Below are 22,883 nucleotides of genomic sequence, written 5' to 3' on the forward strand. Positions count from 1 at the left end.
ATCCAACTCTCTCCTCTCTCTTCGCCACACCAGTCCCCCAGTTCTGTCGTCACAGCAGCACGCTGGCAACCTAGAGCAACCAGCGACAAAGCTCACAAGCTCAGCCACCACCTTCATGAACCACAAACCCACATCCGGGGCTATTCATAACAGACAGCACGGGGCAAACAGAGGACCAAAGCCCATCTGAATGATGCAAACAGAGGCACCTCCAGCGACCTAGAATGTTTTCGGAGAAGACCCTCATGAACTGCAAAGACCGTCGTGAACTGCGATTTCCACTCTTCACATCACAGCGCAAGAAGAGCAACAGACCCACCTCGAACGTGTATAACTTCGGCCCTGGAACAGAGATGGACTAATCTCAGCCATTGTCCAAACCTACAATATCCTCCACACAAATACCAGCGGCACCTCATAACTAGAGTGATATGGCAGCTGCTTGGAAGATACCTCCATACACAGCCTAGAGCATCCTCAAAAACGGTAACACCATTACAACACCAACAAAACTCAAAGCAAGCAAAACCAAGCAGAACTCTATCTCTCTGCCTCTTAATCGGGTCCAAAACTTCAAAAGTGAGAAGATAAACCTACGAAAGAACAAACTCACATGCTCAATCTCACTCATGGATGAGGAGAATAAGATAACAGAACACCATTGTTACCGGGGGGAGCTTTCTCTCTCTTTATTTTGAACATCTATTTCTATTATTTTTTTTCATTTGAACTGAATTTTCTCTAGAGAAATTCTCAACCCAGAGAAAATTCAATTCAAATGAAAAAAAATAATCGAAATAGACATTTTGTGAGCTAAATTACTAGAGAAATTTTCAACCCAGAGAAAATTCAGTTCCATTGCCAAATACTCTTTGAAGCTTGCAATTCACTGTTGCGATTTGCCAAAGCTTCTTTCAATATCTTCGTTTCTTCTTCCATTTCCAAGAGACGTTCTGTGAGCTAAATTACCAAAGCTAAATTTTAAATATTATTACACAAAAAAAAAAAAAAAGAATGGCAGAAGTGCACAAGTTTCTTTTCCTTCTATATATCTCAATTAGAGATCAACATCAAACCTGAAACAGCTTCTTCAGCAACTTTAGTATGTTGTTTTACTAGGTTGTCCTTGTTAGTCATCTCTGAATGGGTTACAGATAGCTGCCATGAGATCGATTCTTCTCGATATCATGAGAAACAGCATAGTCAGAGAAAAATGGTTAAAACACATTATGAAAACACATTTGATAAATTCCGAAGTTAGAGAAATTTGGTTAAAACACATTCCGAAGTCAGAGAAATTCAAAATTTCTCTAGAGATAAATCCAGAATTTCTCTGGAGAGAAATTTCTCTGGACCAATTTTCTCTGGATCAACTTGAGGGACCTTAGACATTATGAAAATATTGAGTGTCCTTTATGCTGTAAAATCTTAATACCAGAGACCTTAAAAAAAATTCCCCTAAAATCATTGATCCTTTCACTTTAATTTAATTATTGACATTTTAATTATCATGGTAATATATTTCAAATTTCAAAATAATTACCTTCAAATTTCTATATGCATGATTCTTCTATGACATTGTTATGGAAATAAATCAAAATTTTAACAACAATGAAAACTACTTCACCAAATTTAGTTTGTTTATTATAATGGTAAATGTGGACCCATATAATACATAGTAATCATGATCATTTATTTTGCAAAATTTTATTTTTTTATTCAAATTATATATATATATATATATATATATATTGTGTCAAACTGCTTTTTGTTTTTTAAAGTTAAGAAATAAATTTGTTATAAAACTGTTAAATAGTAAGTCTAAAATAAAAAAATTTCATATTTATGTCACATCTCATTTCAAATTTAAATAAAAGATTTTAAATAAAATTTTCGTTTTTTAATTTGAAATTTGGAATATTTAAAAAATTAAAAATAAAATTTTAATAATATTGTTATGGTGACATGTTAGGTGCCACATTACATGGTACTAAAACTTGATATTAAAATATCATCACATAACATTACACACTTTAAAAATCTATAAAATTATTATTTGAAGTGTGAATTATACACAATTTATTAATATATATATATATATATTAAGTAGATTATGAAACTATCCGTAAGGTAAATCATAAACACATGTTATTCTCTAATGCTCACTGTAAGTTAAGCAACCAGTCCAAACAATTTGGTCTAAACTTGAATAACAAAATAAAAAATCAGGCCTAAACTTGAATTTTTATCCATAAATTACACCTTAATCACTAAAATAGTTCAAATTTAAAAGTGAACGAAAAATGTAAGTTTGTGAGCTAACTCAATTACATTATTTTGCATATAATTATTTTATATATATTTGTATTTTTTTTATTCATTAAGTGGATTAATTTTTATTTTTAAATTATAAAATATTTAAATAAATTATTACAAGTAAAAATTAAAAATAGAGGTCTATATTTCAAACCATGAGAATTGTTTGTGGCCTGAACCAAAACAAAGTTGGCCTAACATCAAGTGGATTTGGTCTAATTCAGACAATTTGTATTATTAATATGTGACTTTTAATTGCATGTTCATTATAGTATAACACATAACATTATTAAACAAATTCTTTAAGATCTAAATAAGACACGGCATATGGTTAAAATAGTCATCATATGACCTTCAATTATTTAAATATTTAACATAAAAATTTAAATAATTTATATGTCTCTAATTGTAAATACTATTTAAATATATGTACAATTTTGAAATAATTAAATATTACTTCAAATAGTGAAAAAAAAATTAAATTTATGAGTAACTTTTCAAAATTTATAAAAGTACTATTTAAAGTGTATATTTTGTATAATTTTTGTAATGAATAAAGAAAACGTCTGCATATTTTTATATAAATTATTTGCTTAGATAAATTATATCAGTAAATGCTCCAACGTGACAAACATATTTGCCTTAACTAATAAAATAGTAAGTGACAGTTCTCTTAGAGGTATGGTAAAAAAAAAAAAAATTGCTTAATTTATATTTAATTACGTTATATATTAGTTTCTTAATTTTTTTCATGTGAAACATTTAAAATATATATATTAATTTAAAAATTAGGGAAAAAATTGACCTTGGTGGAATCGGACCAAAAGAATGGCTTTAAGGTGGGCTGAATACTAGATTAGCCAAACCAAAACTCAAGTTTTAATTTTTATTTTCAATGGTTAACTTAATTGTAATTTATCTATTAGACGAGATTTTTTTTTTTTTTGATTCAACTAAAAAGTTTAGGAGGAGGGGAAGCTACCCCATTCCAGGGTCAGGGAAAACATTACGCACTATCGCCCATCAATAAAGAACTGCCGGCAGCAGGACTCGAACCTAAGCCAAATAGGCGAAGGGAACAAACCTTACCAACTGAACCAACCCTTGTTAGTATTAGACGAGATATTTTACGGCTATGCTTAGCGAGCTAAAAATTACTTTGAAGGGTGACCCGAGAAAAAGACTACTTTCTTTGTTATCTTTTATATTTCATTCTATAATTTATATTTTATGTTAACAATTTTTTGCAGAAAGGAGTAAAAGTTAATTGACACACATGATTTGATATATCATTGGTTGAACTCTAACATAAAACAAGCTATAATTACAAAACAATAATAACATAATGTGTTTATGTTTTATTGTAAGTGCAGCTTTTGTAATTTACTCCATTTTTTATTCTTAATTTTTCTAATTATGTTATAGCACATGTTTTTGTTATTTAATTCTTAGAACACACCATTAATGTCAAAAAAAAAGAAATTACTTGTAATTGTATTGAAAATAATTAAAATTTACTTGATTCTAAATTATTTTCTTCTCCATTTTAAAAATATTTTTTGCTTACTATATAAAATTAATATTAAGTTTTAATTATTTGTGTTAGACCGTGCATAGCATGGATGTAATAATGCTTAGTGTATATATATACACTATTTTATATTATTAAAAGTGAACAACTCACTTAGTATTCACTACATAAACAACATAGAAGATATATTTTCAATTCAAAATTAAAATTTAGATTTTAAGCACACTCGTCGGGTGAGCTCACCCCCTGGCATTATCAAATATGAGGTCTTAGACAATTGTCTAACTTGCCTAATAGACGGACACCCTGATTTTTTATTTTTCGTGAAACCAAACTACCAAAAGCACATTGACAAAGGTCCTATTGTTGGCTCTTGACCATGTCGATGCTATAAGATTGTTGTTGGCTGCTGCTACTTCTCCTACAAAAACAAATATTTGTGTAAAGGTTAGCATTTGAAATGATACAGTGATATCTTTTAATTCCTATTCCAATGTTATGCCATGCTAGTAGTCCTGATAAATAAAGATATTGAACTCTGTTTTGGTCATTGTAGCTACCATTTTTGTTCACCTTTCTTTTCTAGGTTACTCGCACATAAATTTGTATAAATGTTGATCAATTTTTGTTAGTAAGCCATTTGAGGACATGGAGGGAAGTTAGGAGTCAGCTAGCTTCTCTATGAAATTTATATTATTGTTTTATAAATCTTGAAATGTTCTGGCAATCAGATTAGTTCAAAAGCATTGGATAAAATTTTCAATACAGAATAGATTTACTGGAAGGGATGTAATTTTGAATGTGTTCTGTGGTGAATTTAAGTGATTCAAAGAGCTAGAAGATTGAACCAATTCAAGAGAAACAAGAGCAGCAACCTCCTCTACGAGAAGCGCTCTGATAGTGCAACGATGATGTTCCCCATGACTTAGGGTAACCTTAAATGTCTCGGTTTGCCTTTCCTGAATTGGTTGCTGGCTTAGAAGGCTGGAATTTTGAATTGTTTTGATGAAGTTAGGATAGTAATTGGAGCCCCATTTAAGATATATATTTGGTACACATATATATTCAAAATAAATAAACATAATAATAAGAAAACATGTGAAGCACATCAGCACCAACTGACAATTATGTAGCTCATTTCGGTTTAACAATTATAAACATAACAAAAACCATTTGCAGTAGCAATGAAGAGTGAAGTGTCATTCAAATCACTAAGTAAAAAGAACTCGCATTAAATCAGATAAAATACAAGCAAATTTATGTCCATACAATTTGTGTAAGTAACAAGGAAAAGAAAAACAATCAATCAAACAAACTTTACACAAGCTAAATAGATGTTATTTGAGTGCCAATACTCCCAGAACAGCAATACTAGTTACCGGGACAACTCAAGCACAACAGTGTTAAGAAACACAAAAAAAGAAAAGAAATTACCAATATACATAAACTGATCATGAATGGTTAACTGATAAACTGAGCCTGCCATTAATGGCCCTTATATTTTTCATATTCTCTCACATCGCGACCTCGCATTTTATGAGCAACAACCACCGCTAGGTTGTGTTTGGTGATCCTGTTTTTGCTTTAAGATATTTCTTTTAACTGCGGTAGACCCTTCTTCCAGAAGACTCGGAACCTCCATTATCTGAAGGGGAAAAAAATGGGTAGAACTTAGCTCAGAAAATGTACTCTATGTAATCGAATGACATAATTAGCTATTTCATAGTAGCATTTTGCTGACTGTGTTTTAAGAAACTTTCGAAGTAATTAGACAAATTTTACAGATCATGGGCAAGTGAAATTGTCAGATTTATAGCTTTTGATGTTTCCCAATTTGCAACCATACCCGAGATCCACTCTTAACCCAAAAAAAAGAAAGACTTTTCACACTCAATAGCAACCAGTACAATCATTGAACCAATCCCATCTCCAAATTCTGCATTGTAATTCATGCAAATAAATGCCTAGTCTATCCTTACATATATGTTCATACAACTCCTTAATGGTTTGAAGAACTCCATACCAAGCGATATAATTAGGAAAACTCTATTCATAGATAAAATACATAAAGAAAACACCACAAGAATGAGGCGACAATGGCAATTCTGCAAATAAAATCTATTTTTATGGACCTTTTGTTTTTAAAGTAAAAAATTCACACTGAGCCTGGATGAAAATCCTGCATGAATTTTTTGTTTATATATCATTACTCATATAACTATAACATGGTCCTTCTATTTGGAAGTAAACAGCATTAGACTTATCTGAAGGCTGCATCAACCTTTAATGAATAACATATTTTGCAGATTTATATTCAATTTAAGTTTTTTTAGTTATTAGTAACTTTTTATAACCAAGAAAAAAATAAGTTATGGTTAAGTGGTAACTTCTAAAAAATTACTCTGTACAATTAGTCAATTCAACAGGAAAGATAAAAGGTATAAATGCTTTGTCTCTTACCTTTAAAGCAAGCTCTGCAAAGCATTGATCCACATTTTCTCGAGTTTTAGCGCTACATTCAAGAAATAAACATCCATGCTCTTTAGCAAGAGAAATTCCTTCTTCTCTACTTACAAGCCTTTCTGATTCCTGTCATGCATGGAATTCTTAAAATATGAATAACAAAAAAGGTCAATCCATCCTTTCAACAAGTGAAATTAGTAAATGAATGCAGAAGGAAGAATAATCAAATACATCTGTGGCAGACTACAACAAAAGTTCCTTATTGACAGTAACTCATCAGACAAATATAGATCATATCATTATCATCAAGTTTTATAAGTTCCACTTTACATAGAAAAACACAATATTCTATCTATTTGTGAACCACCTCAAGGTTTTTGAGATGCATTTTCTCTTCCAAAATGAAAGAATTGTATGATTTCTTGTCTCTTTGATTTATATTTTTAGAGTCCATTACTTCAACACAAAGGTTTTGCTCTGACTATGACCTTTCCCTTGAATACATCCAGTACATAGGGTCCAACTCTTCTATATCCATTTAATTTACTGATTATGATCTTAAATAAGAGAATAAACATATAAAACCAACAGCAGAAGGAATTTTGTAGTTTTGTCCAGTGGCGACTCCAGAAATTTGTACAGATGGGGTCACCTTGCATGTTCAAGTTCCACAAATTCTAGAAAATAAAAATAAAAAATAAAACTTTTAAACTAAACAACATTTAGGCCTTGTTTGAAAACTTGACTTTTAGATTAAAAAAACCAAAAGATTTTTTAAAAAAAATAGAAAAATAGAAAGCTAAAAGCTGCTAAAAAAAAAGCAAGTCATATATACCAGTCAATATGTTTTTTCATTCAACTAAAAAAAGTCATTATTGAATAAATTTGACTTTTTTCACCTTATAAAACGATCAAAAAGTTTTTAAAAAAAAATTATTTAAAAAGCCAAACCCCAAACGATGCCCTAAACTTCTCAAACTTTATCTTTTATTTTTTTATTACTAAACTTCTCAAACTTTAAGTAGAATAAACCGCAAAAATATTATACTATTTGTCTTGACAATAAATAACATAAACTTTTACAATTGCATTTGATGAGGTTTTATTTTATTTTTTTAGAATTGTTGCATAATAACTCAGTGGTAACCATTGGTTCAATGGATAAGACTTGGCCTAATAACCTTAAGGTTATGGATTCAAGTCTTGGGGGCCACCACTTTGTGCATTATGCCAAAGGTTAGGTGTGTACTCAATCTTTTCCCTCCCAAACACACATTAATGTGTACCCTCCCAAACACACATTAATGTGTACTAATTGAGCGTTGTTTTTTTTTTGTTGTTGCATAATAACTTCATTGTTAATAATGTCAAACACATTTTCTTGTATATATGTAATTAAAAAATTATTCATTCACTGATGTCAAATTATACGATGAGGTTCCTCAATATTTTAATCAGATTAAATCATATTAAATAAAACATTAATAATACAAATAGTTTTTTTATTAAGAGTTTTTGATATGTTGATGGGACCCCATCAACCCCAAGCTAGCGTCGCCCCTGGTTTTGTCATGTCAGAAAACAATAGCACAGTGGTACCTTGAGGAATCAAGACAAAACCGAGGAAAAATATTCCATATCATTTCAATTGATCATTTTTTTCTCTCATTTATTTGCTTTTGCAATAGAGAGAGAATGAGATCTATTCTGAAGCATTTATCTTGCAACATGCAATAAATCAGAAAAAGTAAGAGAAAATCACAATAATGAACTAATCAAAATCTAGAGTGAACTTTCGCTCACAGCAAACATGTGACACAGATTATAGGAGACAAAAAGTCAATCTAGAAGGATGCCCGTATGATCACATATGTATTGGTCCCTTAACCATCTAATTCATTTTCTATTCGGGATCAATTTTTCAAGAACAGAAGAGAAAATGCAGAACTTACTCTATCAACTTTATTACCAACAAGCATCTTAATGCAATCCTGATTAGTTGAGTAAAGATCAACTTCTTTAGCCCACACATCTGACAAGTTTGTAAAGGTTTCCCTCCGTGTCACATCATAAACTGTAGATCAAGGGAAACCGTGTCACCTCAATAAAGTAAAATAATGGAAGAATAATGCACTACAAAAAATAGAAAAATATTACGCTAGCTACATATCTACAAGGGGATGAATTGTAGTCAACAAATTCAGTAAAATAAATTTTTCCTTACACCCCCATAATATTTTATTGTTGATGGCTTACCAAGAACAATCCCCTGGGCGCCTCTATAGTAAGAGCTTGTTAATGTCCTGAACTTCTCCTGTCCAGCTGCAACAGATATCATGAGTTTACATACCAATCACAATTTATTGACATTGCTATGGGAAAAAAATTGTGCTTGTCAATTTAATCAAAAGAAAAGATGATAGATTAAAATAAATAAAAAAATTCAATGTATTAATGCATGTAGCACTACAGAAGCTTAAATAATATATAGACATTGTCTCATAGGCATCACCCATCCTAGAAAGGCAACACCTCTTAATCACATAGTAAAAGTCTTGTTTTCTTCTTTTGAATCCACACAAATATTTCCTTTCTGTACCAACAGAGCAGTAAGCACCTCTAACAAACAAATATAATGGATATCTCTATTTTGGCATAAAAAAAGGTTAATTATATCAAACTTCAGTACATCTTCATTCGAAGTTAGTTATCATATTAACATTTTCAAGGTCCATCACATAAATGATCCACAATTATTGTATCATTAGAGATAAGGTGAATGATCATAACCCCTTTTCAATTCCACAAAGTCTAAGGCGGAAGTTTTGTCACTTCAAAATGGCAAGAGGGAAAAATTAGACATGTAAGGAAATCACTCAAATGTGATAAAATGGGAAAAAAGAACTAGCTATGGAGACATGCTCATATGTTTGACAATATCACAAAAAACAGTATGGATAATTCAAACGCTCATTCACAAATTTACAAGCCTGGATCAATTAGTTCTTCCTAAATCTGGTAGGTTAGAAGGGTGTAAAACCCTTCGCCCTTAAACTGGGAAGCACGGACACTCCAAAATGGGTGCCGCGCCCGTGCAGGAGATATCAGACACGCGTATCCACATGTTGGACATGCCGTGTGGCATGTCATTTTTTTTCAATTATTATTGTTTTCGCAAGACATGTTAGGGACATTTCATAGACATGCATGTCCTATGTCTAGACATGCCTCAAGACAATTGTTGTTTTTTCTTTATTATATAATTTTCAAAAGATTATTTTGGTTAAAAGTGAAATATATGGAAACAAAAAAGGTGAAAGTGGAAAGAAACAAAAATACACCTACATATACATTGATGTCTCTCATTTCTCCATGCCCTAAATTCATGAGGGAAAAGTACATTTAAATGGGAATAATTTAAACAAATTGCACTTTCATAGTAGAGCAAGTGAGCTTGTGTCCAGTGCAAGTAAGAGTTGTGTCTGCAAGTGAGAGTTGTGACATGTCTACAAGTGAAAGCTATGACACAATGATACAACTCTCACTTGTTCTGACTTGCACCTCCATGAAAGTGCATATATTTTGAATTGTCTCCACTTAAATGCAGTTTGCCCAATTTCTATTCATATACATAGCAAGTAAATATATATATATATATATATATTTTATTCCTTCTTGTGTCATGCAACGTGCTTCTTAGCTTTTAGATGTTCCTCTTGGGCAACCCTAATTTTATATTCATTTCCTCATTCTAGTCTTCATTATTATCCAAAAGGAAAAACAAGGAAAATATCAAACATATGAAACAACCTACCACAAAGGTATCTTGTTTTAGCCAAATTGTGTGAATAATACCCAACATGTGACAATCAAACAATAATCATCTAAAGATGGCAATAAAAGTCCTATAAAACCTGGAAGTCTTGTTTGGAAGGTACGATGAAACAATATACTATTGGCACTTATTACCTGTATCCCAAATGGTCAGCTTCAATCTTTTCCCACCAACCGTCAGCTGCTTGATTTTAAAGTCCACACCTAATCATAGTTGAGATGAGAAAAAAAAAAAAAATCAATTTATGATTAGATCAAAAATTTCATCCCGTCACGTAGAAGGCAAGCTTGTATTAATTCAATTCCAATAAAGTATTCAGAACATTATAATTCCATTCCATGGGAAAAAAAATTTACTAAGGCATTTACTTCTGTAGAAAATTTAATGTATAAAGAGAAATAGAGAATTGTATTATTGATTGATATTAATGTTATATTTATTACAATGATTCATGATTCCTATATATAGAAGAGGGTGAGTGTGTAGTAGGTAAGGAGTAGGTGAAGTGGAGGTGGTAGTGGTGTAGTGGGTTAGGTTTAGTGGAGTAGGTGAGGTGGTAGTGGTGTAGTGGGTTAGGTTTAGTGGAGTAGGTTTAAGTGGGTGAAGTAGGTGGAGAGTAGGTGGATTTTAACAGCCCCCCGCAAACTCAAGGGGGATAGGAACTAACCAACTTGAGTTTGGAGAGAGTAACAAAATAAGAAAATACATAAAAATAAAAGAGGATAGGTGACACTGTATGGTCGTGTCAGACCATTGGTGAAGACACTGGATGGAGGTGTCATAACGTTGTAGAGGACACTGTATGGGGGTGTCATAACGTTGTAGAGGACACTGTATGGTGGTGTCATAACGGTGCAGAGGACACTGGATGGCGGTGTCAGACCGATGTAGAAGACAGTTTATGGGGTCATGTCGGACCGTTGTAGCAGACAATGTTGTGACCTATGAAGCACGGACACCTCTCCGAGGGCTCCGTACCAGTGTCAGACACGTGTCGGACATGGACACGCGTCGGACACGCAGTGGACACGTGTCCGACACGCATGGGAGAGTGTCCCATTTTTTTTTTAATTTTTTTACATCTGGACACGTTTTGGACACGTTATAGACACGTTTGGGACACGCGCGGGGTAATTTCACAGTTTAATAAAAAATTTTGGGGTCAATCTGAAAATAACCAAAAGCAGATCAAATTTGCCCTAATCTGTTTAGCCCTAATCTCTTCGATCGACTATGGAATAGAAGATAAACAGCTGAGAAAGAGAGAAAGAAAGAAGACCTGACTTCGTCGTACGTCGTCTCTCGTCGGTCGTTGCTCCACGTCGGTCGTTGCTCCACGTCGGTCGTCTGTCGTCTCTCGTCTCTCGTCGGCCGTCTGTCGTCAGTCGGCGATCTTCGATCTTCAGTCGATTTGCAGGTACGACTCTTCGATCTTCTTCGATCGCACCCTCTCTCTTCGATAGCCCTCTCTCTCTCTGTCTCAGCCTCTTCTTTCTCTCTCTTCGATAGCTCTCTCTCCCTCTCTGTCTCAGCCAAGACTCTTCTTTCTTTCTTTTATTTCATTTTTTTTTTCCTTTTCCTTTTATTTTGATTTTATTCTGATTTTTATTTTTTTTTCTTTTATTTTTTTTGTTTTATTAATTTAATTTTTTCTTTTCTTTTTCTTTAATTCTCTGATTTTGTTTTATTTTATTTTTTTTCTTTTATTTTTTTTATATTCTGATTTTATTTTTTCTCTTCTATTATTTGAGGATATAATTTTAATAATGTATGTTTATTAATTTTATTATAGGGACCAATTATTAATTCTGAAACAATGGCTACGGGTGGTAGTTCTAATGATATACCTGATGATGATTTTGATGAGAATAAACCATTGTGGAAGTATATAACTAAATTAGCAAAACCTGGGGAAGGAGGAGGAAATTACCAATTACAATGTAAATTTTGTAATAATACTTTCAAAGGTTCATATACAAGAGTAAGGGCACACTTGTTAAAACTCCCAGGAAAGGGAATTGGTGCTTGTAAGAAAGTGACAAGTCAAAAACTTTCACAACTACAAAATGAGAATGATGCTGCTGAGCTGAGAATTAAAAATGCTCTTCCCAAAAATGTACCATTGCCTCCTTCCACTGTATCAGTGGGTAGTAGTTATGCTTATGAATCAAAGAAGAGGAGAACATGTGAGAGTGGGAGTGGGAGTGGGAGTGGGAGTGGGAGTGGGAGTGGGAATGCGCCTGGGAGTGGGAGTGGAAGTGCTATTGAGAAAGCATTCAACTTGAAGGATAGAGAGCAATTGCATTTTGAAATTGCTAGGATGTTCTACTCGGGGGGGGGGGGGGGGGGTACCTTTTAATCTTGCAAGAAATCCTTACTATGTTAGCTCTTACACATTTGCTGCAAATCATAATATTCCTGGATATTTGCCTCCCGGTTATAATTTGTTACGAACCACATTACTTCAAAAAGAGAGGGCAAACATTGATAAATTGTTGCAACCAATTAGGGGCACATGGAAGGAAAAATGGGTGAGCATTGTTAGTGATGGTTGGAGTGATTCTCAAAGGAGGCCTTTGATTAATTTTATGGCAGTGAGTGAAAGTGGGCCTATGTTCATTAAAGCAGTTGATTGTTCTGGAGAAACTAAAGACAAATATTTCATTGCAAATTTGATGAAAGAAGTGATTAATGAGGTTGGGCCAAGTAATGTGGTTCAAGTCATCACGGATAATGCTCCTAATTGTAAGGCAGCCGGACAACTCATTGAAGCTCAATTCCCTCATATTCTATGGACTCCTTGTGTGGTGCACACATTAAATCTAGCTTTGAAAAATATTTGTGCCGCAAAGAATATTGAGAGGAATGAAGTCACATATGAAGAATGTAGTTGGATTACTGATATTGCCGGAGATGGTTTGATGATTAAGAATTTTATCTCTAATCACTCAATGCGATTGGCTATGTACAATGAATTTGTGTCATTGAAGTTGCTTTCGGTTGCCGAAACACGATTTGCCTCTACAATTGTTATGCTCAAGAGGTTAAAGCTTATAAAACGTGGTCTTCAAGCAATGGTAATTAGTGACAAGTGGAATTGCTATAGAGAGGATGATGTTGGGAAGGCAAAATTTGTGAAAGAAAAGATTTTGGATGATGTGTGGTGGGATTACATTGATTATATTCTTTCCTTCACGGGTCCTATATATGACATGCTTAGGGCTTGTGATACGGACAAACCTTGCCTTCACTTAGTATATGATATGTGGGACTCAATGATAGAGAAAGTGAAGATGTCAATTTATAGGCATGAAGGGAAAAGAATAGATGAGGAATCTACATTTTACAATGTGGTGCATCAAATTCTCGTGGATCGTTGGAATAAAAACAATACTCCTCTCCATTGTATGGCACATTCATTGAATCCAAAGTAAGTACCACATTTAAATTTGTTTTACATCTTTCATTTTAATGGACTTATCTAGTCTTTCTTAAAATAATTATTTTTCCTATTTTGGATTGTAGGTATTATAGTGATGAGTGGCTCCATGAGGATCAAAATAGAGTTCCTCCACATAGGGATGAAGAGGTGACACGTGAGAGGAACAAGTGTTTTAAGAGGTATTTTGAAGATATCACGGAGCGAACCAAGGTGATAACTGAGTTTGGAAAATTTTCGGGTTATGTTGAAGCATTCTCAGAGTATGATTCCATTCATAATAGGTGGCACATGGATCCTTATACTTGGTGGTGTGCATATGGTGCATATGCACAATCTCTTCAAAAACTAGCTTTGAGATTGCTTGTGCAACCTGCCTCTTCATCTTGTTGTGAGAGAAATTGGAGTACTTACTCCTTTATTCACTCAGTGAGAAGGAACAAGATGGTCCCTCAACGCGCGGAGGATTTGGTGTTCATTCATAGCAATCTTCGTCTTTTATCAAGGAGGAGCTCCCAATACTTGCAAGGAGAGACAAAAATGTGGGATATTGCCGGAGATAACTTTGACTCACTTGATGATATTGGAATGCTTGGGATAGCTAACCTCTCACTTGATGAACCGGCTATGGAGGCGGTCCTATTTACAGATGAAGGAGAAGATGGAGGCGGTGGTGAAGATGTTGTAATAGTTTCCTCTACTTAGGTTGATATTTATGGATTTTGTAATAGTTATTGGTACATTGGATGATTTTATATTTTGTGGTTTGATTTTCATGCATTTTGTATCAAATGATGGTTGGTAGCTTCGAATGACATGTTATGTATTGATGGAATGCCATTTTATATTAATTGTGAACGATATATATTATGTTAAATCAATTAAATGTTTATTTTTTATAATTTTAATAGTGTTATTTTGTATATTTTATTACCTTTATTTGATTTTTTTTTAATAATTTTATGACATATAATAAATAAAATTAATTATATATATTGAACGTGTCCCCGGCGTGTCGTGTCCCCTATTTTTTGAAAATTTGCGTTTTTGCGTGTCCGTGTCGTGTCCGTGTCGTGTCGCGTGTCCGTGTCCGTGCTTCTTAGGTTGTGACAGTTGTTGTGACAGTTTACGGAGTCTTGCTGGACCCTTGTAGAAACTAACCGGAATCAATGTCGGGACAGTTTACAGAGTCTTGTCGGACCCATAAAGGAGCTAACCGGAATCAATGTCGGGACAGTTTACAGAGTCTTGTCGGACCCTTATAAAGTCGCACCCTCAAAAGGTGTGCCCAATCTTTCAAAAGGCGTGTCATCAAAAAGCGTGCCCAATCCATAAAAAAGCGTGCCATCAAAAGGCGTGCCCAATCTATAAAAAGGCGTGCCATCAAAAGGTGCGCCAGACACGCGGCGATGCACGTGATCGACAGAACGCGTGTCGGCCTCTTTGTCATGGTCTTTATAAACCGAAGCGGAGGCTGAGGCTTGGAAGCAGAGACAAAAACCTGCTAGAAAAACTCTGAAAAACTCTTCGTTTTCTGAGAGAGATTTCTGAGAGAGATACTCTGTAACACTCTGTTTTCTGAGAGAGATTTCTGAGAGAGATACTCTGTAACACTCTGTTGTCTGAGAGAGATTTCTGAGAGAAATACTCTGTAACACTCTGTTTTCTGAGAGAGATTTCTGAGAGAGACACTCTGTAACACTCTGTTGTCCAGAAAATGGCTTCGTCTTCCCGTGGTCTGCTCACTCTCTTTCCAGACCTTAACGAGTCAACAAGAGAGATAACTGGTGCGGGGGCCAGTGAACCTCAACCAAGCGCCCCAGGGTTTGCTCCGTTGAACTTTCCTATGCGGTCTGTGGAGCAAAAAATGGCAGTGCAAACTGACATTGAAGCCAATCAGTATACTTTGAAGTCCTGTGTGGAGACGATGACGGCAGTCACAAACTTGTCGCACCGGCTGCAGAGTAGGACAAATGAGGTGCAGCATTTAAACGGCCAATTGGCTCTGCTCCAGCGCATGTATAAGGATGCGCGAGCAGAGATAAGTGTGCTGAAGGCGGAAAACAAGGAGCTGAAGCGGAAGGCTACCGTGATGTTCCGATTTGGAGGTCCACCATATGCTGTAGTGGAGGAGCAGGGTGGAGTGAACGTGCTCGGTGGAGTGGGTAGTATGGAGGCAGCGCCGGTAAGGGACACCCAAGAGAAAAGCAAGAAGAAGAGACCTGCAGCAGAGTAGAGAAGAAAAATCCCACTGTGGGTGCGGGTGTGTTGTGGTGGTTTGTTTGTTTGTTGGTTTTTTTTTTTTTTTTTTTTTTTTTTTTTTTTTTTTTTTTTTTGTGTGTAAAATTGTGATCGGGGTTGATCCCTGAGATGAATAAAATATGATTTGGTGTGCAAAGCTATATGGTATGAAGGGAATTGGAAAAAGATTAAAAAGAATGTGAAAGAAAAATAAAGAAAAAATAATAAAAATATATTTGAAATCAAAAAATGAAAGATGGAGGAAATAAGGAAAGTGGTTTGGAGAAAATAAATAAAAATAAAAATAATGGAGTTGGAAATCAAACGGAGGAGAGATGAAGATTTTTTTTTTTTTTTTTTTTTTAATATAATATAATAAAAAGAGATATATATATATATATAATAAAGAAAGTGGGGAACAAGAGTGTAAAGAAAAGAAAAAGTATAGGTTGCATCGTGGGTCACATGGGTGAGTAAAAGAAAACAATAAAGAAATGAGTGGGTGCCCCCCATGTGCAAGGATAGTGCTGGCACTTCAATAGGTGGTACAGCCTGCTGAGCATCAGCTTTGACAGGAGCTGCCTTTGGACCTTTTCTCTAATAAATGCGTCAAACTGTTGCTGTTGGTGTTATCAAGAATGTGGAGAAGAGGAGGCTTGTCTGATGGCCTCTTGGGCTGTGTAATCATATCGAGGTTGGTGGACCTCTCAATCATGTTGTCACCCTCAAAACCAGAGATGGGGACAAAAGGAATTTTGTCAGGGTTGTAACCAACCTTCTTCAGATAGGAAGAGACTTCCTGCACAATTTCATCATACCTTGCTTTTGAGTACTTAGGAGTGGTAGCATCCATCTTGTTACAGCAGCAAATCATCTGCCTCACTCTAAGAGTAAAAGGAAGGAGAGCATGTTCACGGAAGAACTTGGGCTCCTTCTCAATCTCCTTGCCAGATCGACGATCAATCTCAGCAAACTTGACAGCAATGTGGGAGGTGTGGCAGTCAAGAACTGGAGCATACCCATTACCAATCTGACCCGGGTGATTCATAATAATAACCTGGGAGGTGAAATTTGCAGCTTCCTTGGCTGGATCATCCTTTGAGTTGGATGCAACAAAACCACGCTTGAGATCCTTCACTGCAACATTGTAGATGAAGACGATCGAGACGGTGGTGTATGGGAGGACAACAGTGAGAGGAGAGGCAGTGGTGGTGGACTCGAAGAAATTTCAAGGTATGTGTAGAAAATTCTAGCAGATTAGGTTGAGGTCCGGCGGGCGGCCAAGGCGAGGTTGCCGCCCGCCGGTGAAGCGAAAAATACTAAGTGCTTAACCTTGCTCTGATATCATGTAGAAAATTTAATGTATAAAGAGAAATAGAGAATTGTATTATTGATTGATATTAATGTTATATTTATTACAATGATTCATGATTCCTATATATAGAAGAGGGTGAGTGTGTAGTAGGTAAGGAGTAGGTGAAGTGGAGGTGGTAGTGGTGTAGTGGGTTAGGTTTAGTGGAGTAGGTGAGGTGGTAGTGGTGTAGTGGGTTAGGTTTAGTGGAGTAGGTTTAAGTGGGTGAAGTAGGTGGAGAGTAGGTGGATTTTAACAACTTCGTTTAAGTGACGGAGAAAATTCTATTAAGAGGTCAAAACTATTGACAAAACCGAGTGTTATTTGATGAGTCAAGGAGAATTAGGAAGACATCGACCCCACACCCCATCAAAAGAATGAACTTTCAACAAAGTTTGGCAACAGATCTTGCCTACACCACCAAGCAATTACTACTTCTATTTTTAGCACTAAATCACATGGTTTAGCAGGTGGTCAATTGCACAACTCATATAGTGGAGTAACAAATTATAAATCTCAAAAACTACTCTAAATTTCTTGGCACGCCATTCTCAACTCATCCAAATTACATTAGCATATGCCAGCAACCAGTAAAGCATGAAACTTCTATATGACTTTCCAGCATAGCAAAACCCAAAAATCTCTATTGCTAATATAACATATTGACTCGAAACAACCTTCAAGAGGAAAGAGGGGTAGAAAACACCATTAAAACTTTGAGCATGACATCAAACAAAATTCTTAAAAGACTAACCAATAAGAGTAAGGGAGCATGCGGAGCAATGGCACCACCATACAGTTGGTGCATTTGTATGATATGCCAAAGCAGCTACTTGGGTGCACAGAATTAAGTATTTGAAGATGCCAAAAAAAAAAAAAAAAAAAAAGAGAGAGAAAATACACTGCAAGCAATTTTCTAATCGGAGAGACAATGAGCCATCAATTTTCAACTGGTGATTTCATTGGCCTTAGTTCTAGTCAAGAACTGTTCACCTCTTACATACCACAGAAGAAAACAGGAAGGCAGAACAGAACCTAAGGAAGGTCTTTTAACCAATGAACTCTATTGATTTCCATGTAGTACTACCATGGTTCTAAATCGCAGTACTGGGACATGTATCGATATCTTAAGTATCAAGTGATGTATTGGGAAATGGGTGTTGCAGTCACAAATTTTTAAAAATCATTGGCAGCTCTTCTAAAACACAATTATATGTATTTTTTTAACTCTCTTAAAATCAATTTGTCAAGTAAAAATAGTTTTGAGACACATTTTTTATTTAATGAAAATATAAAAATGAATGATAACATTGCTCAAAGAGAATTGATGACATAAAAAGATGTTAGGTGGAGACCCTTTGACTGGTTGGTGGAAGCAAAACCATCAACCATTTGGGTAGAAAAGTCAACACCTACCAAGAATAAACGCCTCTAAATATAACACTTCTTTCTCATATTTTGTTATATAATCTTATTCCTGGTTTGATACCTCTTCTTTTCTCCAACCATCTCTCTCTTGTTCTCATATTTCTCTTTCTTTCTTTAGAAATTGAAGCAGTACAAGCGTAGATCTGTGTTTGTGGGATGTTAATGAAGACAAATGAAGAAGGAAACGGGGGATTTGCAGCAAAAAATTTGGACAGAACTCACAGGAACTCAGATCTGTGCCTTGAGGAGGAATAAAATGAAGAAATTCACAGCCAAAAAGCGAGACAGAAATGAACTGCGCTGCCACTGCTCTGTTTTCTGCTTTGAAGTGGGAACCGGTCTGTTATGGAGAGAAGCAGTCATGTGTAACCAGATTGACCCATTATGAAACAGAACCCAACCGGTTTGGCAAAGAAAATCAATCTTACTGCAATACAGGTCTGTGACCGAACCAGCTCCTTTAAAAACCTTCACATATTGGCCGGTTCGGTACATGATAGCTGGTTTTTAGTTCCTTGATCACAATTATCTCAAAAATTTGTTGAACCAAACCAAACAGTGAAACCTCTAAAATCAAACTAGCATATAGAACCAAAATAAAAATTCATTCTACCTGTAGAAGTATGTTAAAAAATATCAACAAAAATAATTCACTTTTTCAGAATATTCACCAAACTAGCCTTTTATAAAATGTGTCTACACAACAAATTATTCATATTATATAAGAACTATTAAAAAATACAATTTTGAATCATTTAAGAAGTGTAAAAATATGTTAGTGAAATATACATATATATATATATATATATTTATATAGAGAGAAAGTACCTTGTGAATAGGATGAATGAAGCCCTCATCTAAAGCAAGTACTTTACAGAAACCCCTATACGTATTACACTATAAGAGATAGCATGGTTTTGTTCGGTTTGCTCTAGTCTTTTTGAGCGTTAATCTATGAACCGAACCATAATCAACGATTCTTAATTACTTCGAACTGAACCTAATGATCCCCTCAAAAAAAAAAAGAAAAAAAAAAAAAAAAAAGGCACAGTTTGGACCGTTCTAGATCGGTTTACTGGTTCACTTCTCTTTTTGAGCACCACTCAGCCCATCAGATTTAAATACTAAAGTTTTCACCACAATAAGCTTATTGAAGGTCTATCAATTAGTAGTTACTCCTTTCTAGTCCTTTTTGTCTTACACTAACTTGCTGCTAGTGTTTTAAAAATGTGTATGTGTGTGTGTACGCGGGCGCGCGCATGCGTGTGTGTGAGAGAGAGAGAAAAAAAAAGAGAGAACAAAGCTACAAGTCATGAGCAAATTAATGAAGGAATCGTACAAATTGTGAGCAGTTCTTTGTCAACAACCATGGCTCTAATGATTGTCCATATTGACAAAAAAATATTTAACTCTCTACGAAAAGTAATCGATCAAATCTACTTTCCAAAAAAAAAATCATATTCTGTATTCTGGAGGCTTTATTAAATTATAACTAATGTCAACATGATTTTTGAGAAGGGAAAAGAGTCAAATTTCTCAAAAGAGGCCTATTTTTAGAATGAAGTGCTTCAATATTATTTGAAATGATTACGTCATAGTTGCAATTTTCCATTTCACCAAATCTTTAAATAATAAATCTATTTCCAACAAATATTGCATAATCAATTGAATCTTTCTTGAATTCACTTTGCCAAGCCAAAATTTAAACCCCAACTTCTGAAGAATTTTCACAAGTTTTAAAATGATCCCCCTTCAGATTAAGCTAAAACAACATTCGATTTCGAGGAATTCATACAGTAATGTTTTTGATAGCCCCTTCCCCATTTCAACATAAAACCACTAGCAAAAGGTTCCCCTATTACTCAATGCCTATGTAGAATATGGATAAAAAACATCTTGCCAATTTAAGGCCTATCAAATGAAAGCAACCCGAACCTTATTTCGATAGTAGTCTAGCTCCTCGAGATAATATCCCAACTCCAGCACTGGATTAACTCAGCCCTAAAGGAATTATTACATGGCATTGCTCTACTCATCATATCTATGAGAGAAAAAATTTAGCAAGATGGAAGAATTACAACACTCAATGTAACAAAAGTCACATTCGGTTTCTTTAGCAGCTATAACACAAGCTATGATAACTATATGCAATAGGGAGTAAAAATAATGTTTCTAGACAAAATAAGAAATAAATCACTTCTGTAGATCCATAAATAAGATTTACGAATAATTTGCATTTTATTGCATTCATGACCAGCAACCCAGCAAGCTATCTCTAGTTTAAGTAGAAGGAAGGAATCAGATAGTTGGTACAAAATAGTATGTGCAGCATCCCATCCTATTCCCACCTCCAATCATGAAATAGCACCCTAGTTAAACATAAGGAAGAGATAAAACTACCACAAGATAAATGAGTACAACCTAGTTTAGTCTCCATTGGATGGGGTTTGGAGGAGGGGAATTGGGTACAAACCTAACCTTTGGCATTTCCTCGAGTATGAACCCACAACCTCAAAGTTGATAGGCCAAATTTTAACCACTAAACTAGTGGCGTCCTAATCAACTACCACTAGATAAAAAAACATCCATATATATATCTTGCTAACTTGCTCAGATATATGAATTTACCTCCTTGCAGCTATTTTTTGGAAATAAGGGCGTATATATTTTCCCTTCTTTTTCTTCAATTCTTTATATTTCCTCCCTTCGTGAACACAAGCAATATTACCAATCAAAGTTGCAACATAGCAGTTCTCTAGCCGGTTGACCATAAAAAAAACTCATCTTTTTTTTTCCTTTTGTTGCCTACGCAATTTACCTAATGAGTTACAAGATGGGTTGAGCATCACATTGGCATGGCTATTTTACATTTTTTTCTTTACAGTGACACGTGAAAACATTATTATGTTGCACTTCAAAATAACAGCATCCCTTCAAGACAAACTGCATAAGCAACAGGAATTTCTGGTGTTCTTTATAAATTAGCTGTATCTACTAGTATGTGGACTTCACAGCCCCTGAGCATGCTAAACGTCAAAACCATAGACTTGTTTAGTAGGGAGTAATTGATTAGGGAAAACAAATTCTTGGAGAAATGACCAAAGAGCATGGACCACATAGAGAACAAAACTTGAATCAAGGAAAGCAGGTATAAAATTGCATGAACATACACTTGCTACTCTTTTTGAGTCACTTTAGAAATCCATCAAAAAAAAAAATTCATATAATCACAACGCAAATAAAATTGAAGCAAAGCACAAAGGACCAAGGATCACCACAGCTTGCTCGCCAAATTTCTCTTACCGTGACCCTACTTTCCTGCTTTGTGTATGAATGTAATAAGATCGATGGAGTTCTCCTCCAAGACACCTTTGGTTAACCGTTCACACCTAATCACCCATTTTCCATTCCTACATAGAGTCATGGGTAACGACAGATCCAGATTGATTGATTATGTAAGGCCCCCGATCAATACAAGTCATTGAGCACCTCTTTTTGATCAACATGGCTGCAACTGAACTAAGCTTTTGTGCTTAAGCCAACTATTAAGACTAAAGCTATGCCTATACAACAGTTGATCATCCAAGCTGCATATTTCAACCAATGGCACCACACAAGATTTGCACAATTTCACATATGATCAGACAACCTATTTCTAGGGCTCATCAAGTATTAATTTCCAATCAAAATTAAAATTTGGTTCTAATTCACAAATTCACAAATCTCCTAACATATAATGTACAGTAAATAAACCAAAAAAAAAAAAAACACTTCAAATCCATACAAGTTGAATCAAATCAACATACATTAACTACTTAAGAGTTCAAAAAATCAAATCAGATATCAACCAAAAGCTGATAATTCAAATTACACTGATATATATATATATATATATATTGAGAAAATGAAGTGAGTACCAATGGTAGGAGCGAGATCTTCAACAGAGTTGGAGATGAAACTGACGAGAAGACTGCTTTTGCCAACGCCGGAGTCGCCGATCAGCAAGATCTTGAATGACAGATCGTAACTGCTGCTCTGTGCTGACGACGAACCCATTGATGATCAATGTTTCTCTCTCTACCTTCTCTCTCTGTTTCTCTCTCTAACCACAACAAGGACGACAACAGTGACAATGTTGTGTATTTAATGAGATACAAAACAAAGCAGAGAAAAAGTGAAAGCTCAATGCATATCTCTTTTCTCTAATGTTGGAATAGAAAGAAAGTATGATATGTATCTATAGGTGAGTGTGTATTTACGGGGCTGTTTGGAGGGGGTT

At 34.8% G+C, this 22,883-nt stretch overlaps 3 protein-coding genes across 4 annotated transcripts; 1 reads left to right on the forward strand and 2 right to left on the reverse strand.

The window, feature by feature from the left end:
• Window positions 1–5,044: 5,044 nt before the first annotated feature.
• Window positions 5,045–22,859, reverse strand: LOC114301055 (ras-related protein RABC2a). Of its 2 annotated transcripts, none has more exons than XM_028245956.2 (6): window positions 22,522–22,859; window positions 10,280–10,348; window positions 8,567–8,632; window positions 8,263–8,384; window positions 6,308–6,436; window positions 5,045–5,492 (listed from the first exon to the last, which is right to left on the reverse strand). In XM_028245956.2, the coding sequence occupies exons 1-6, from the start codon at window positions 22,658–22,660 to the stop codon at window positions 5,382–5,384; spliced, it is 636 nt and encodes a 211-aa protein (XP_028101757.2). In that variant the 5' UTR covers window positions 22,661–22,859; the 3' UTR covers window positions 5,045–5,381. The 2 variants fall into 2 exon arrangements, with proteins under 2 accessions (XP_028101757.2, XP_028101758.1); XM_028245957.2 differs by lacking the exon at window positions 22,522–22,859 and adding an exon at window positions 18,666–19,342.
• LOC145801173 (uncharacterized) lies at window positions 12,734–18,361 on the forward strand. Its single transcript, XM_082891679.1, has 2 exons — window positions 12,734–13,575; window positions 13,671–18,361. The coding sequence occupies exons 1-2, from the start codon at window positions 12,734–12,736 to the stop codon at window positions 14,287–14,289; spliced, it is 1,461 nt and encodes a 486-aa protein (XP_082747805.1). The 3' UTR covers window positions 14,290–18,361.
• Window positions 16,168–17,053, reverse strand: LOC145801175 (uncharacterized; the record flags this gene model as incomplete). The annotated part of the gene is made up of 1 exon (XM_082891680.1): window positions 16,168–17,053. A coding segment is annotated over one exon (666 nt), but the record flags the coding sequence as incomplete, so codon positions are not given.
• Window positions 22,860–22,883: the final 24 nt, after the last annotated feature.

This window comes from Camellia sinensis, chromosome 10 (assembly GCF_055761805.1).
Source record: "Camellia sinensis isolate YWXY chromosome 10, ASM5576180v1, whole genome shotgun sequence".
NCBI lineage: Eukaryota > Viridiplantae > Streptophyta > Magnoliopsida > Ericales > Theaceae > Camellia > Camellia sinensis.